General features: G+C 38.1%; 1 protein-coding gene across 2 annotated transcripts in view; it reads right to left on the reverse strand.

Annotated features, from left to right (window-relative positions):
* ATP6AP1 (ATPase H+ transporting accessory protein 1) overlaps positions 1-18,825 on the reverse strand; it is a 48,837-nt gene that overhangs the window by 28,177 nt on the left and 1,835 nt on the right. For both annotated transcript variants that reach the window (XM_056516375.1, XM_056516376.1), the window contains exons 3-7: positions 14,323-14,449; positions 14,154-14,222; positions 7,922-8,115; positions 6,866-6,909; positions 3,283-3,368 (exon numbers count right to left, since the gene is read on the reverse strand). In XM_056516375.1, coding sequence (XP_056372350.1) covers positions 3,283-3,368; positions 6,866-6,909; positions 7,922-8,115; positions 14,154-14,222; positions 14,323-14,449 — 520 coding nt within the window. The remainder of the gene's footprint in view (positions 1-3,282; positions 3,369-6,865; positions 6,910-7,921; positions 8,116-14,153; positions 14,223-14,322; positions 14,450-18,825) is intronic.

Raw genomic sequence — 18,825 nt, forward strand, 5'->3', positions numbered from 1 at the left:
TGCTCATTAATTCACTTTCCATGAAGCCAATACCAGTCTGGAACCTTTTCTAATATATGTATTTCTAACATCTATTTTTCTCTGCTTGAGGCAATGGAGGAACAAAAAAATATAACATAGCAATGTTATTTAAGCCCAAGAGCAAGGAGGTAGAGTTTTCAAAAGAGAAGCATCTCAAAACCACCATTTTTTGGGATATTATTGTGTAAAATTCATTTACCTAAATAGAAGGAGATTACCATTTTTTTTAATGAAGTGTAATACCTAAAGCTAATTTCCTTCATCACAGAGAATAAGGCCACTAGTGAATTCAAATTCTTCCATAGTGAATGACACTATATAGTTTACATAGTGCATTTGAAAATAATTCTCAATATGATTAAAGCCTTTTACTTCTTACATATAATTCTCTTGGTTATCACTGGGGAGTGATCTTGTAACATAGATCATGCAATATAGTCTTCATAGTTTAAGCAAAGGGAGTTAGTATTTTCAGGTATGGTTATAAAACAGTTCATACCTTCCAGTTCAAGCAGCCAAAGATATGCAATACATACCAAGGAGAGGTTATATACAAATACACAGAGTGATGAACCCTCAAAAGTACACTCTGCTTTGGTTTTTCTAGCTCTGTACAGAAGCTGATAACCTTGAATGCACTAAAATAACTTAAAAATTATTGTGAGGGGCCAAAAATGCTTCAAATGGTTTTATAAAGTATTACGTTTATACAATTGAGAAAAGTTTAAATTGCTTATATTTTAAAAATGTAGAACATCTTAAAATGCATTGCTTTAATTATTTAAAAGTGCTTCAGCTGCTCAAACTAAGTTACTTTAATTTGGAAAGCCTGTTGAAATATGCATAGATTTAAAATATTTTTATATTGATAAGAAACTTCCTTCTCTTAATTCCAATTTCTAATTAATTAAAAATATTTTTCATTCCAATTGTTCTAAATGCAATTTTCAGCTAAGAATGTCCATTTGCCTTTGATTTCAAACAGTAAAGAGCCAAAATAATAAAATAAATTTAATTTTTATTTTGGATCTTTGTTTAAAAAAGAAAAAAAAAAGGCAGATCACAAGTTCTGGACTAATATTCTTTCTTTTGCCACAAAAACACACAGTACACAGAATCTCAATGTGAGCTTGTCTTCTCATGCTATTGGGTTTTTTTCTAAATTTGGTCTCTAAAAGCTCTGGAAGTTAATTTCACAGGGTGAATTTTTGAAGAAAGTGCCCTGCTAGACCTGCTGTTTATGAACACAGAAGGATTGGTGGGAGATGTGGTGGTCAGAGGCTGTCTTGGGCAACCCCAAAATGATAGAGCTTACAATTATTGATGAAGTGTGGAAAGAGGTCACCAAAACCTCTACCTTGGACAGTACTCAATAAAAAGGAGGCCAGGAGAGCTATTCATACTTTAAGAAAGAAAAGTTAAAACCACAGAAGCAAACCATCCCCATGTGCCAGGAGATGAGCTGATGTGGGAAGAAGACTGGGCTGGCTAAACAGGCAGGTCTCACTGGAAATCAGAGAAAAATGAGTTGATGACCTTTCCAAGAAGGGGTAGGCAATTCAGGGAGAGTACAAGGGTGTCATTAGGTCATGTAGAGAGAAAATTAGAAAGTTGAAAGCTCAGCTAGAACTCAATCTGGCAAGCACTGTGAGAGATAATAAAAAGTGTTTTTATAAATTAATTAGCAACAAAAGGAGAGCTACAGAAATTCTCTATCCTTGGAGGTGGGGAAGGAGGAAACCTGTAACAAAGGACCAGAAAAAGGCTGAGGTACTTGCACTTTCTTTGCCTCAGCCTCAGGACAGCATGCCCCCCGAGCTGGCAGACAGGGTCTGGGAGCAGAACAGGACCCTGCCACCCAGGAGGAAGCAGCTGGTGACCCACTGTGCCACCTGCAGTCTGTGTGAGCCCAGAGGGCCTGGCAGGGCTGGTGACAGCAGCTGAACACGAGCCAGGGTGTGCCCAGGTGGCCAAGAATGCCAAAGCCACCCTGGTCTGCTCCAGCAAGAGTGTGTCCAGCAGGAGCAGGGTGGATTGCTCCCCTGGACCCAGCACTGGTGAGCTCACACCTTGGGTTTAATTCTGGGTTTAATTCTGGCCCCTCACTGCAAGAGAAGGGCAGTGGGGCTGGTGAAGGGTCTAAAGAGTGCATCCCATGAGGAGGGGCTGAGGGAAGTGGGGTGTTCAGCCAGGACCTCATCCTTTCCCACTGCCTGAAAGGAGGCTGTGGCCAGGTGGGGGCTGCCTCTTCTTCCAGGCAACAGGACAAGAGCACATGGGCTCGAGCTGCACCAGGGGAGGGTCAGGCAGGACATCAGGATGAATTTCTTCCCTGAAGGGGCTGTCAAGCACTGAAACTGTCCAGGAAGGTGGTGGAGTCACCATCCTTGGAAGTGCTCAAGATGAGGCACTTAGTGCTATAGCTTAGCTGACATGATGGTGATCAGTCAAAGGTTGGATTCAATGATCTTGGAGGTCTTTTCCAATCTTAATGATTCTGTGATTCCATTATCATATTAGGAGCTCTGATTGTGTTACCTCTGAAGCAGATAGACATGTTTCTTTCAAAGCTGCATTTTTTGGGATTCAGCCCATCCTTCAAATGTTTCTCTTCTTAATGGGAACTCTTTTTTTTTTCTCAAGGCAAGACTGCCTTCCATTTATTCATATTAAAATTGAAAATTTACTATTTATTTATTGCAACCTGTATGTCATACAAAAATCTTCATAAATAACTATCCTGCATTATTGCTGTTAATGTGATATGATGTGACTTATGATTTATATTCTAACAATCAGCTAGGGGGAAAACTTTATCTTGCACTTGTAAATCCTCAGTATTGATTATAAGAAATTAAACCAATTCATTTTAAAATGGATACTTTAGTAGCCTTCAGTTAATCAATAACACTCTGTCTATACTAACCAGCCACACTAGGAAGCTTGATAACATTCCACATAGAACTCACTACAAGACCACTAGAGTTAAACTGAAAAGAAAATTAATTTACAGTTCTTAAAAACAGTATTAAGTTCTACAGAGAAAGGCAGATTTATAATCCCCTAGAACAGTAAAACTTCAATACTTACATGATATAGTTATCATATATGAAAATTCATGCAATCATTTCTGGGCAAAATCCCACATAATATAGATTGCTTGTCTGTATAATCTTGAAAATCATCTACAGAGTTCTTTTGTAAACATTAAGTTATTGGATGATAAAAATCTGACAGTTCTAGGCACTGAAGATTACTCACCCTTGAAGGTCTCATTGCAGTATAAATTACTGAAAAGTTAATCCCTTGTTCCTGCAGATCCATGGTCACTCTTCCAATTATTTTGTCTGTAAATAGAAACATGTATAATTCAACAAACTCTGCAAGCTGAGAAAGCTAAAATCCTACAGTAGTTAATGAAGTAATGAGCTAGAGGTTTAAGCTTGGTCAGTTTGTTTAAGCAACTTAAGAGCTCATTCTATCTAGGTACAAATGGGATAAGACACACTCAGTGTCTTGAAAAATGCACAATTTCAGTGACAATATAAAAAAAATACAACAGTTCAGAAAAAGCAGTGATTTTGAAACTGAAAAGTAAAACCATGGAAAATATAGCCAAAAGTTTGAACTTTGGGCAATCAAGAGCAGGAGCAGAAGAAATCACTTAAAAACGAGAGCAGGATGACTATTAGCCAAGTGATCAGTTAATTATTAAATTAATAATAACATTTAAGCACCATTGTTCTGTGAATGGCAAAATCCACATAACTACTACTGAGGAACACTCAAAAATGGTGTTCAGTGTGGGGCATGATATGTAGAATACTGGTAGCCAGATTTCTTTTGCCTTCTGTGGATTTAAGGCCTTCTGCACTCCCAATAGGACACAGGAAATTTTCCTGCTCATTACATTGAACACCAAAGAAGAAACATGGTGGAATATTTCTGAAAAAGGAAGAGAAATCAAGGAAGAGAGGGCCTTTCAAAGAGGTCCAAATATGCTTCTACAAAAGATCCTCCTCTAGTTCTGAAACCACAGGCAGCTGTAATAAATACAGCTGATAAATGTTTTCAATATTTATGCAGAAACATGAACATCTGCTTATAAGGAGCACAATAGTTGTGAATCATGAGCCATTATTAGTGTTGTTATTGGGACTGCCTGAGAAGCAAGCAAGCAGACTCACATTTACTGCTTCAGGGCCTTCCCACTTCTCATTCATGGACCAGCCTGGTTGATGGATATTTTATAATCTGGACGTACAAACTTCTCAGATTTTGAGCTTATACTTTATAGAAATTGTCTTTTATTCGTATTTGCTGAAATTAGGTGTTTTTATTATTATCCTCTTTAACCACTTCAATTTACTGTAATTATGGTGTCCTGGTTGAGTAAAATACTTAGCTTTTGTAAGAATTCAAGCTTTTTTTTTTTTTTCTGTAGGGTTTCAACTGCACTGATTTCCTCATATGAATCAAGAATCATAGCTGTAAATTATTGCTAAGATAATCTATTATAAGAAATGCACTTACTCAGAAAAACAACTGCCTAAAAACTATTGCCACAATTTATAGGCTGTGAAGATCTAAGGCATTATATAATGTAGATTTTGTATTCTGGATTCATAGATTTTGGAAATTTTCTTCAGCCTTAGCAAAAACTTGCGGAACAAAAAATAATATGTATAAAAATGCAGAGACTGACTTTGGGTTTTCTTTCATGAAAACAACCCAAAGCTTTCTGAAACATGTTATTTTCATTTCCCTTCAGAAAGGAGCTACATGTAACTATAGTTACCAGTAACATCTATAACTCCTGCTTTCAGGAAGATTCTAGAGGCAACTCCTTCATCCAGAGAAGCTTCTGTGAACATCCTGATGACAACAGAGTTGATATAGATCTCTTGTTTGCCTGGGATCAGAACTCCACCATTCTTACAAAGTATATTCAAATTCTCCAAAGAAAATACCTCAGACTGTGCACCATGTTTTAGAGCATCTAAATTAGGTGCTTTCATGGGAACAATAGTGCAGATTCTGTATTTGGCCAAGAAAAGTTGCACATCTTCCCTAACCCACACACCTTCTTCCCAATTCTAGCTGATGCCAACCAAAAAGCTGGCATAGCCTTATCTTGCTCCCACAGATCACCTCCTAACTTTGCTTTCCCAAAACAAAGTGGCCTGAGACAGCAGTTGTATGAGTCTGTGTGTGCCCTGGCAGCAGTGCCAACCCTGTCCTGGGTGCCATCAGGGACAGCCTCACAGCTGGGCAAGGGAGGGATTGTCCTGCTCTGCTCTGGGCTGGGGCAGCCTCACCTCCAGTGCTGGGGGCAGGATATAAAGGAGGATATAAGGAGGATATAAAGCTATTAGAGAGTGTCCAGAGGAGGGCAATGAGGCTGGTGAAGGGTCTGAAGGGGGAAGGGAGGAGCAGCTGAGGCTGCTTGGTGTGTTCAGCCTGCAGAAAAAGAGGCTGAGAAGACCTCATTGCAGTCTGCAACTTCCTCATGAGGGGAGAAGAAGGGCAGACACTGCTGATCTCACCACTCGTGACCTGTGACAGGAGCCAAGGAAATGGCACCAAACTGAGTCAGTGGAGGGTTAGGCTGCTTATCAAGAATAGGTTTTCTACCCAGAGCACTGCAATAGGCTCCCAGAGAAGTGGCAGAGAACCAAACCTGGCAGGGCTCAAGAAGCATTTGGAGAACCTGTCAGGCACATGATGTGGTTCTTGGGGTGTGCTGTGCAGGGCCAGGATGGACTCAGGGATCCCAGGGGGTCCCTACCAACTCAACATATTCTATGGTACTATGATTCTAGGGCTTGGGAAGCTTATTCTTGAATCTGTGCTACTGATGAGAGAAATGTCCCATAAAGAAAAGCCACTATTTTGCTGAGACCAACATTAAGCCAAGGCTCAGCTATCCAGTATGCTCTGTCGACAAGAAAAGAGAACAAAATAACTCCTCTGAAATTCAGAGATGAAAACCCAACTGCTTGTTTTAGCATAAACCCACTCATTTTGTGCAAAAACAAACAGAAAAGAATACACAACTGATTTCAGTACTAAGGTATTTTCCTCTGATTTTCAAATCAGTTTCTGATTTCACAACCCCAGTTCTGAGCAGGAATAGTCATAGCCAACAAGAATACTGTTTAATTATCAGCCCACTACACTGTAAACCCCCAAACTACCATTTCATTGATTGGCACACTTTATAATTTGATTTCTAACTTAAAGTAGTAAATAAAAGCTCTGCAATGAGATGCCTCTCAGCCCTTTTCATGTGTGGCACCACTTCCTCAACCAGATGCCAGGCAAGAAAAAATGTCTATAGTATTATATTAACAAGTAGTGTTTAACACACTGCAAAACCAGTAAAAGACTGATATCAAAGGCAAAGAAGGCCATCAGTATTGTTTCATAAAGATTAGAAAAGCATTTCCTATTCATGCAGACACACATTGCTGAGACCAAGGCCTTGGAATAGATGAGCCTGGCAGCTCCAGCTGCCAGTGTGCAAGGTGAGATCAAAGGAGGCAGCTCAAGTTGTACAGACATGCAGGGCTGGGCTCAGAGAATGAGCAAAAGCCCATGCCTGAAGCAGATGGGAATTTATCAAGCCTAAATTTCATGTCATAGAGATGTATCCAGGGGGATTTTTAATCAGATATTTACTGTCTGATTAAAACTAAGATAACCACAGCCTATAAATACTGTAGAAGGGAAGTGGGATAAAAGCCTTTGAATAGTAGTAGCACAGCAAAGCCTGGGAACTAGAGAATACAACCTGCTCAAGTGAAAACACAAATGTGAGTTATGTCTAGGTAGTATTACTCACCATTTTCAGCAATTGCTTCCAGGGTGGAAATCTCTTTTAAATCACTAGAGAAAAATAGGGAGAGAAATAATTAAAAATCTTTGCTAGGCAAGAATTATGTGAATCAGAAATGTATGAAGATACTGACTGATAAAAGGATTGCTGTCAGTCCCTCTGTAATTCTTTCATCTCGTCCTAATGACTCTTTTCTTCTGCAAAGCCATTAAAAATGTAAGGACCCCATCTTCTGATTCTTAAACCCCTCAAATTTCCTTGGCAGCAGAAAAGCCATAAAATTGACAGTATTTTGATCAGTCTCTGGGAAGTTTTTTCATTTGGTGTTGGCCCCTTGTTTAACATTTGTGCAGGAGCTCTTTAAAATAGTTATCATGCCTCTTTTTGTGTAGTGACGAGACAGCTAAATTGCATTTGTTTAGGACATGTTGATATCTGTACTTTACACCATCAGGTACAAATGCCCAAGTAACAAGCTGGGAAGAAGAGCAAGCAGCTCAGCAACCATCCCTTATATTTTCTAAATATACATTCACCTGAAGGAACAGTCTCTTCCTATCTCTGTTAGATCACAGCCCTCCTAGAGCTGAAAACAAAGAGTTATAGCCCTCCTCTTCCTTCCATAGTGATGGAAAATCAGGCTCTTTATTAGCTTCAGGTTTGTCTGTCTGTTTATTTGCTTGCTTATTTATCTTGCCAGTATTTTTGACCCCTGGAATGCCTCCCAGCAATTAATTCTGCAGGTTAATCATGTGTCGAGTAAAATAATTGAGTCTTTCTGCTAAAAAGTGTGTTGCCATTTAGTTTTATTAGCTGCCCCTTTGTTCTCATATAATGAGGCAGACAACAGGAATGCCTGACTGCCTTTCTCAACATAATTCATCTATTACACCTGGTAAGCTCAGCAGGGGACTCTGAAAAACACTGAATTCATCCTTGTAAGAGAAACAATTTTGATAGCCCTACAAGCTTCCACTGTGTTTTTCTGAATTTCCTGAATACAACCACATTTTCAAAAATCATGCAACATGTGGGTCAGCTCTGTTTGTGATAAACTTTTACCTGGCAAGTGGTTGCAGCTGTACCACCAGTAAGTTTGGGTTAGATGGATTCACTTCCAGCTGAGAGACATTGAGGTTAGTTACATTTGTTAACTTCCAATCTCCTGATTCTTGAAGAGCACTGAGGAGATACCTGGTAGCCTTGCTGTCAACAGCTGGCAAAACTAAAGATGAAGGAGAAGTCTGAAGAATTTCCTGCAAGAAATTTATGAGAAGTTTATTTACTTGCTTAATATTTAGTTGCTTAACAATTAAATATAACCTTTTTTAATGGATCTTTAGTTAATATTCAGGGTGAGGAACTTCCACAGTAAACAGCAAGTAAATTCTCACCAGCCTGATTGATAATGGATTGTAGGCTACTCCTGAATTTGCTTGCAGCAAGCTTAAAGAATTCAGTAACACCAAATTTTTACTGTCTTCATTATAACATTCTCATTATATAAATGTGGAACCTGCATAGTCAAAAAACATCTTTCCAAACATTTTTCTTGATATTAAAATTAAACTGAAATATTTGGGGAAAGAAAATGCAAGATGAAGATTTGAAAATTATCAAAATTAACGTAGCCCATGTTTAATGTTGTGGTGGGTTGACACTGTCTTGATGCCAGGTACCAACCAAAGCTGCTCTATCATTGCCCTCTTCAGCTACACAAAGGAGAGAAAATAAAAGGCTCATGGGCCAGGGAGAGTTCACTAACCAATTATACAAGAAAAACAGACTTGACTTGGGAAAAATAATTAAACTTATTAACAATCAAATCAGAGTATGATAATAGAAATAAATACAAATAAACAGAAATAAAGCCAAATCTTCTACCCACCCCTCTCTTCTTCCAGGCACCACATCACCCATCATTCTACACCTCCTGCCCTGCAGGGGTGAAGGGGGATAGAGAATGGGGTCTGAGGTCAGTTCATCACACACTGTGTCTACTGCCTCTTCCTTCTCAGGGGGAGGACTACTCATACTCTTCCCCTGCCCCCACATGGGGTCCCTTCCATGGGCTGCAGGTGGATCTCTGCTCCAGTGCCTGGAGCACCTCCTCCCATCCCTTCCGTGCTGACCTTGCTGCTGGTTTCTCATACATTCTCACTCTTCTCTTCTCAAAACACAATTGCTTCTGTGCAGTAACTTCTTCACCTCTTTAAAGATGTCACCACTGTCTATGATGTGCTGGTGGGTCCCCCTTGGAGCACTGACACTGTTGGATATGGGGGAAGCTTCTGGCAGCTTCTCAAAAAAGCCACCCCTGGACTCTGCCCACAAGCAAAGTCTTGCCACAGAAAGACAATGCAAATATGAATACTCGAAGGTGAATTTTCATTGAGTCCTAGTTTATAGCTTGTTAACTTTGCTTTTGTATTTTCTACATTTAATCTAGATTAAGTCTGCCACTTGATCCAACATTCAGATCTTCAGGCTGTTACAGACTTGCTCTCCCTCTGATGCACGTGTTCTGATGTTCCTAACACTTTTCTCCTACTATTCATTTTTACATTTTTGTCTGTTCTTTGACTGTTTACCACTTTTCTGACCTGCTCTGGTTCTTTATAATTGCTCACAACTTCCTTCTTAGGCAAAGGTTATAGGTATAAAGGATTATGCAGTATTGTCTGATTTGCCAGACTCATAGAAAAGTAACTGCAGAAACAAAAATAGAGCAGAAAGCACTGATCTTGTGTACAGATCTTTGAGTAGTGTTTTTAGCACCTCCTGGAAGAAAAAGATGAAGCATTTCATTTTGATTTATTTACAGATTTGCATTTAGACCTCAAATTCTATGCCATTCAATGATTTTGTTTTATTTTATATATTTTAATGCCTTGTCCCATAGCAGCAGCCAGAATGGCAACAGACATTTCATCCAAGGATATATATTAAGCAGATTACTCATTTAATGTAGAATAAGATATAAAATGTATAATTACTGAGTAATATGTTAATTGTGCCTCTGCTCCTAATCAATGCTGCACTGCCATCTGTCTCAGCTTCCAGCCTCTGGTATTCAGCTGCTTTTCATCTGAAGGGCAGACACAGCTGGGTATCAACTCAACAGCCTCAGGCAGGCAATCTGATCCCTTGCTTCTTTGTCCTTTTTGCCATTTGGCAATTATGCACTTTTCTTTACAATGCCTATCTGTTGCTTTACACATTTTAGGATTTCAGCAACCATGCTTGCTCAAAACATGAAAACTCCAAAAGGGGGTGGAGAATGAAGAGGATATTGAAGAACATCTGGTTTTGCATTCTGCTAAAGAAAACAACATAGTAACTAGGAACAGGAGAACGACAGGAGAGAAGGGAAGGGGAAAAGAAGGAGAAGGGGAAGGTTTAATTTTAACTTTCCAATTATTATCTATCCCACAGACTTTTACACTGTAGCCATGCCCTCCAAATGTAAGCATAAAGCTGTAAGTTACAATTTAATGAAAACTGATCTGATGTACTTAACCTGATAAAGTGTGTTGCAACCACAGGAAGTATTGTTGAAAAAACCTCCATGCTGTACTGTACAGTGGGAAACATGACACCAATTTTTTTTTTCTTTTCTAAGGGTAACAGAGAGATCCAAGTGACTGTTGAGAAGAAAACCTGAAGTCCAAGAATGGGAGGAAGTATTCCAAAGACTAAAATACAGACTAGAGCAATAACAAAGGACTGTACTGGGGAAAAGATTGATGTGGCTTTCACAAAAAAGTTTTCCCTAACAATTCTGCTGAAGATATCTGAAGGAGTCAATAGGCATGTACTCTAGGAAGCTCTAGATGTACAGTCTACTTGGTCACACACAAGGCATTCAGCAGAGTCTTGAAGCAAGGACTACTAAAGAAACTAATCTGCTTTGCAGAGAGAGAGGCAGTTTTTCCATGAAGGTAGCAAAAGAATAGGTAAAGATCTAGCAAGCAAGTGGTATAAAAAAGTATCTGTTACTGCACTATGGCCTGTTCTGTTCCATACCTTCCTAAACTATCTGATAAAAAGATAAATATTGAGCTAATGAAACTTGCTCCTTATGATGAATTTTTCAGGTTAGTAAAGGCAGTGGCTGATTGATGAACTACAGAAGCAGCTGCTGGTACAACCTCTTGGGCAACTGAGTAACTGATAAGATTCAATTGATTTTAGCACAGTACAGGGTGACAGAAAAATAAACCTAATTTCATATACACAATAATAGGTAATAGACTCAGAACTGAGGGTTACCCTTCAGTAATGAAACCTTGAGAGTTACAACTGCTCCTTAAAAATAGTAATTCAGAGGCTGATAGTGATCAGGTGTCCTGGTTTGAAGGACAGGTCAACCCCCAACATCAGGATTGAAAAAAATCAAATATTAATCACATTTTAGAAAAGGCTAGAGAACAAAACATCATCATGTCACCGAATAAGTCTGTGATGAACTTTTATCTTGATTATTATGCAGTTCTGTGCATGTTCCCTTGTCAAAAAAATAATATAATAAAACTAAAAGAAAGGAAATAAAGACAATGAAAACTTTATTAGAATCTCTGTATCACACATTACTAAATAGTACTGCTCAGTCTATGACCACTGAGTGAGGACAGGTTGGAGTTATCACACTACAAGTGTCAATGACTTAGAGTCATAATTATGAAGCTGCACAGCTGGCCACTAATTGGAATGTGTTAATATACACTGCAGTTCTAAGGAGCTGAGCATTGTCTGGGGAAAGCCAAAGATAATACTAAAGAAAAACAGTTTGTAGGGTGGGTGACTGCTTGAGAAAGAAGTTCCCCAAATGCTAATATTTGTATTTTATTATTTAATTTAGAAGTTGTTGGAAAGTTCAAGATAAATGATCTACCTATAAGATTCCCTTTGTATTAACTGGAAATAAGATTCTTTTATTGCATGCAAACCCATTGATACCAAAAGCTCAGAACAGCTGCTAATGCAGCTGAACAAATAGAATATCTGCAAATGTTTCTGGGGTTTAAAAACCTTTAACTCTTTTTCAAATAACAATTTCTTCCAGTAGTATACATACTGTTATATGCACTTATACATTCTAAACAAAATCTCCAGCTTAGGTTCATGAATTAGTTTGCATTTCTGAAGTTCATAGAGGAGGATGCTTGAGAGCAATGGAACATTTATTATAGCTTCACTGATCACTTGTATAATATAGACTGTGTAGGTAAAAAACTTGTGATTATACATCATCAAGGATTCTAATATCCCCAGATATTATCTGAATTATCCCAGATAATTCAGACCTGACCTTCACTTTGTCCAGTGTTGTGTGAATATTATTGCAATCTTTCATAGCATATATAAGAACTGATTTCATACCCAAAGTATCTCAAGTGGAGTTCAAGCAATATGACAGCAACTGAGCAAATTTTTGTAGACTCTGTTATGCCCAATGTGGATGACTATAAAGTTCCTTTTCTGGCCTTAAGAACTAAACTCTATATAATAGATATTGACAAAACTCACTCCATGGGCACCTAGGAGAGAAAGAAGCATGTAGTTCACATATCTCATTTTCTTTCACTCATTACAGCACCTCACCTCCATCAAACTACACTAGAAAAGCATGAAGATTGCCAAACTCAACAGAACAAATGTAGGAACTGCTGGAGTTAAGGTGAGCAATCTGTAAAAATAAACTTTCCAGTTTTAAAGAAGCCACAATACAGAAAAATTTCTCAGCTTGAAGACAGAGAGGGAACAGAGGCAAGGCTAGGAAAAAAACCAGTTGCTGACATTTATTCAGATTGTTAAAAACTTGGGCATAAGTCTTTGACATGCCAGATACAGACAAAGATTTACTTAAACAGGACCTTTTGTTTAGCTGAGGACCTCTGACCAGCCCTCACTAGGTGCCAAATCCCCTTGCACACCTGATTTCCAACCCATCAGTCTCTGGCCTTCTCTCTAGATTCAAAGCCTTTAATCTCTATCTACAGTGCTGATGGAGTCCTGATTACAAGGCAAAAGAAGAATGTTATAAATACTTTGATATGCCCCTTAAACACCCAGAGCCTACTTAAATAAGACCACACATTATTAGGAGCTTGCAATGTCATGCATTGCAATGCATGTCAAACAGCTGAAATTAAACCAGTTTTGTAGTCAGGCAGCAATAAAAATTTGCTCCAGACACAGCCTTGGAGAGATGTTAAACCCTGAGAAGATAATGCACAGCAGAGAATAAGCAGTGCATCTGCCTGCAGACACAACCACAGATGATTGTGACTCCCACTTATTCCTCAGAAAACCCACAAAGATACTTTGAATAATTGTTTCTCTCCCAGCATCGGTGTTAAAATGCTGTTACATGACAAAGAGATTAATATCTCCAGTTCCAGTTAGACAAGGAAGATGTGAGGTTCTTAGTACAGATGTAGAGACAGGTATTATGTGAATATTTATGTATTTAATTACATATAGTGCTTGCTGTGTGGTGCTTGGGAATTTACACTTGTGTGCTCTGATACCATTTACATTACTAATAGCTCAGTGCATCTTGCAGTGCCTCCAGGAATGTCTTTATGACTTCCACAAGTGAACATTTTGTCTGATTACATTTCAATAAACTGACATGTAAGTACAACCATAGATACTCTGCACAAAATCTATAAACCTTCTCAGTGAGGATAGAATTTGAAGCTGTTGACTGACTCTGGAGGATTCCATTTTGAATTCTGTGCCTAGAGCTTATTTCAAGTTAATCAAGCAGCATTATCATTTTCATGAAGATTAAGGCAATATAGCATTTAGTGATATATTAACTTAATACAATATAAAACAGTTAACTCCCTGAATAAGCTTCAATTTCTGTAAGAACAAAATAGGCATTAAAATCTGAAGATAAGAAAAAAAAAAAAAAGAAGATTGGTTCCTGTAAGTTCTTTTCTTCCTACGCCTTCAAACCAAAATTTTGGGGTGTTGGTCTTGAAGTTTATGTTGTTTTTTACAACAGAAAATTGCAGCATATTTAAGAAGAATTTTGTCAGTTATGATGAATTGTGAAAACTCAGTCTTTGAAAATATAATAGCTACAAAGCACATATCTGTAAACTCAGTTGATTTCCTTTAACACTCTGCTTAAACTGAAGTAATATCAGTAATTTAAATAGGAAAACTTTTACAACTCAGTGCCATTTTCCCAGTTACTGTCTCTTTGCATATTTCTTACATCTTTCTATTTTTCTTTTTAAGTATTGCACACAAAGAAATAAAAGAGATAAATGCTTGCCTGAACATTTTGAAACGGATTCTTGTTGCCATAGGATTCACTGAAGTATGTGAAATCATCTATGCTAAGCTGAAAAACAAAGAGAGTAGGTTGGTGAGAAGGAACCATGGCATCTCATTTAGGTACAGACTTGTGCTCAGTATTGGTGAGAAAAAAAAGCTTTACATACCCTATCCTGCAGGAACAAGACGAGGTTTCTGGAGCTCTGGGTAAAAAGAGGTTGCAAGAGCACTGTCAGCTCCTGGGCTGAGACAACTTGTCCTTCATGCACAGCAGTGTCTGGATTCCACTGTGATCTACAAAGGAATAATGCCTTTTTCTGTAACATTTGCTGCTAGTGATGACAACTCTTCCTTCTCTAAATATGCAGCAGCAGGTAATGAAATCATCATCTTTCATTTAAGATCAACTTTGCAGTTCAGTTTACTTTCATTCCACTCAAGAGAAAAAGAACTTGCCCATTTATGCCTGTATCAATTTGACTGTATTACAGCAAGAATGGATAGGGGTTGTCTCTCTCAATTTTCTTGTTTGTGTACAACATCAGAGTTGCATCTTTCCAAAAAAGAAGACATTGAAAACATTCAGAGAGAATTCCCAGACAGCATCCCAACTCCCAACACTTTGCAGTGCTGACAAATGGAGGTCAGGAGGAGTAGAACTCAGACAACTAGGTCACAAGTTGTTATAAACTGTTTTTTGGGGTTTTTTTAATAAACTTTTGTTAGTAGAAGTGTCGTTCAGTGCTATTGTAAACAGGTTCTGTCTTAAGGTTTTAACGATGAAGGAGCCATTCTACTAAAGCTGCTCAGAAGAGTCACATTTCCAACAGCAGAAAGGACTCAAGGCACCCAGCTTACAACTCTTTTGCCAACCTGTCACTATGAGGACTGGACAGAGAAATAACTCATCTATTTAGTTTTCTTTCTACAGAAAACAGGCAAAACAAGAGGTAGCATTATCCTTTCAACACCTCATTGGGATTTTAGCAGTGTGCAACACTGGTGTATAGGGATGAAAATTTTTATGAACATTTTTATCCTAGGTGTTTTCATTGTCTGTGGAAAGCCATGAGCTTGATGCATAATCTCCCATCTTTTCTCAGGTACACATCAATTACTAAAACCTGAGAAAACAGGTATTCCAGACACTCCAACTGGTTCTAATTACAAAGATTCAAATATAGGCAATTGTTGTGTGCTCTAGCACCAGTTATTATATGATGGCAATTTGATCAAGCTGGGATAAAAGTTAAATTTTCTAACCCAAAACAATTTGTGAATGACCATTGCACAGCAAGCTTTTATGAATGACAACAAGCTTTGCAGTTGTTTAACATGGAGGGAGAACAGGGTTAATGAACACATAGGTGGGGTTCAATGTTGTTTTTGGATAAAGAAAATCTAAATTGCACTCCAAGTCTTCCCTGCAATTCCAATGAAGATTGCTGAAAGTGAATCAATATTGCACACATGGCAGAGATAAACCCAGCATTTGTTCTTGGAAATCCACATTAATTTATATTTATGAACATTAAGAACTGAGAAACTGTAACAGGCATGCTTCCAGTTTTCAGAGAAGACAAACCTCACAATTTCAAAAAATTAAGTATAATCTTTTTAATGAATATATTTTAAAATACAGAAAGTTCCAAAGAATCTGAATGACTCTTCAGGAACTGACTTTCATACTGACTTTGTGCCTTGCATGGACACATCAAAATACTAATGATATTAAAGAAAAAGCACATAGATTAAATTAAGAGATGATAAAAATGACTTGTGTGAAAGAAAGTGACACTGAATATCTTGGTATATCTATTTTAAAAATAACTAAATAAATCCATTTCACACCTAATCTTAGGGGGAAAAAATGACACTTTTGAGAGCTTTGGAGACTTGCAATTAAGAATAAAAGGTAACAGAAAGCACATCAAACAAAACAAAATTATTTGCAGCAGCACAATGGTAAAGGCTTTTGCTGTGAACTCAAAACCTCAGAAGTTTAATGATCTTCTTTTAAAGCATACTTGCTTCTAAGAAATTCCCTGTTCCTTGAAGCAGTTCTTGTTAACTATCTAACCTTGAAAACACCTTCTGAGACACTTTTTAACTTTCAAGCAGTCAACTTTAGTAACTTCATCGTCATTAAAAAAAATACATGAGTTGCTTAATAATTCTATTAAAATTCAGCATTAGCCTAATACTTATATTCACAAGATTCTGCATGCATTAATTTTGCTTCTTTTTAAAAGTTTGCTGAGCACTACACATGGCAGTAGGGAAGGCTACATCCTTCACTGAGGGGCTATTGCTGTCTGCTTGGTGCAACAACATTCTCAGTGTGGTTCAGACATGAAATAGAACCATAGAAACATTTAGGCTGGAAAAGACCTCCAAAATCATCAAGTCCAACCGTTAATCCATCACTGACACGTCCACCACTAAACCATGTGCAACACCCATGTGTTTTTAGAACATTTCCAGCTGACTCAACCACTTCCCTATTCCAATGCCTGACCACACTTGCAGTGAAGAGATTTTTCCTAATATCCAACCCAAACTTCCCCTGGTGCAACTTGAGGCTGTTTCCTCTTATCTAATCACTTGCTAGTTGGGAGAAGACCCCAAACCTCACCTGGCTACAACCTCCTTTCAGGGAGTTGTAGAGAGCAATGAGGTCTCCTCTCAGCCCCCTTTTCTCCAGGCTTACCACCCCCAGGTCCCTCAGCCATGCCTCACAAGACTTGTGCTCCAGCTTCCTTGCCTGGTCAGTCTGTTTTACTGTGTTTTACTGTGGGGTGAGACAGATCTGTGAGTGCCAAGGGGCCCTGGATACACCAGTGATGTGCTTCCCTGGAGATGGCACAGTGTGAAACCAGCAGCAGGCCAGCACACATATTGATTGCTGTCATTGATTGTTCACATAAGATCTCGTGTCCAAAGACACACAGACTCCACGTGCCAAGTGCATTCTGAGCCCTGCCACAGCACACTGGGGCTCACAGTGACGAGCACCTCTGCTCATGTATGCTCCTTGATGTGTGTGCAGGAGCACACAAGTTTAAGGAATCCTAAGGAAGCTTTAAGTTTGACTTAACTGCTCTCTCTTTCCTCCAATAGTCAAACAATGCCCTAAAGAAAGTGAGGAAAGCAAGCTTAGCTTGGTATTTTGCTTCTTTCTTATTCTGACATGACAACATCATGTTCTTTCCTGAACTGTATTTTTCCTGGAACTTGAACAATTAGGTTGAAGGAAGCAAAGATTTCAAGATTTCCTGTATCTGGACCCACCAGAAGGGCTGATGGGAAGACAACAGGACTTCTAGCAGTCTAACTCATGAGTTTACACTTTTGCTTTGTAGCTGGCTTCAGAACTCTTTCCTACAAGTTATTCTTGTCAGTTGTCTCTATCAGTCACCTTGTGATTGCCATATAAGAAATCATGTTTTCCCCTGCTCATGCTGGCACACAGTGTCTCCATAGGCATCCAATAAAATTATAGCAAAAAAAAAAAATTTCCTTTTTAAATTACACCTTCTTTCAGCAGATTTATCAGTAAAGTCCCCATAGTTTAGAAACCTTTTTAGTTTAGGAAAAAAAAATAGTGCAAAGGTACTATTTGGCATCAACACCTTCTCAAAGTCACTTATAACCTGGATTTGCAAGAAAAGAATTATTTTCCCTATATAAGCATAATATTAAAAAAAAGGTAAGTAATATATTTTAGAATATAGGCAAAAATAATTCCTAAAACAAACACATGAGGGGGCAATTACAGAAGCTAATTTTAATGAATTTATTTGCTCAAACTCCTTCTCTTTATCTGTGGAGGGAAAGAAATTCTTCTGAATATTGGTTCAAAATGGCTAAATCAAATTTGTTCTGTGTATCATATGCAAGAAGAGCCTCTCAACCTTCCCTACTTCAAAAACCCAACCAGGTAATATCAGTTTAAAGGCTGATTTAAAATAAAGATCAAATTTTCCATGTCAAACTTATTTGAAGAATATCCAGTGATATATTCTTTTGAGAAAATGAGGACAGTGTGACATACTGAGTTATTCCCTAGTTGATTTGAGAAAGAATATTGTTTTTTTAAAAAAACCACTTTTCTCCAAGTAGGGATCAGCATTTTTCTTTCTAGAGGAAAGAGGTATTTGATTTACCAATGTCTCTGTGAGAACTGATATAATTCCCTTTGCTTTGTGCACTGCCTGTGTTTGTCAGCTGCAGGTTTCACCTCAATCTGGCATCTAAAATTATCTTTAATAGCATGATTACAGTACAGTAATGATGCATAAAAGAGACTTTAAAGTGTTACATTCTCTAATACAGCTGTCCTGAGATATGATTTGGCTGACAGTGGCTAATTCTAAATTAAAAATGCAATTATTCAATATCAAATCCTAACGGATAACCTGTAAAAAGGTGATGGAATAGATCAGTGAATTGCAACTTCTGTTGATTAACGAATCGCTAAACTTTCATACTGGTGGGATTTATACTGGGTTTCTACAGAGTGAATAGATATCCATAGATATCCATAATTACTGCAATTCTGCAGTAGTTCACTTTGCTAAGACTCTTAATAGTGATTTCCAAATTTCATAGGCCTGTGGATCACACACTGCAAACCTCGCATCACTGTGAAGAACCAAATGTAAAGCACA

This window comes from Oenanthe melanoleuca, chromosome 1A (genome assembly GCF_029582105.1).
Source record: "Oenanthe melanoleuca isolate GR-GAL-2019-014 chromosome 1A, OMel1.0, whole genome shotgun sequence".
Taxonomy (NCBI): Eukaryota; Metazoa; Chordata; class Aves; order Passeriformes; family Muscicapidae; genus Oenanthe; species Oenanthe melanoleuca.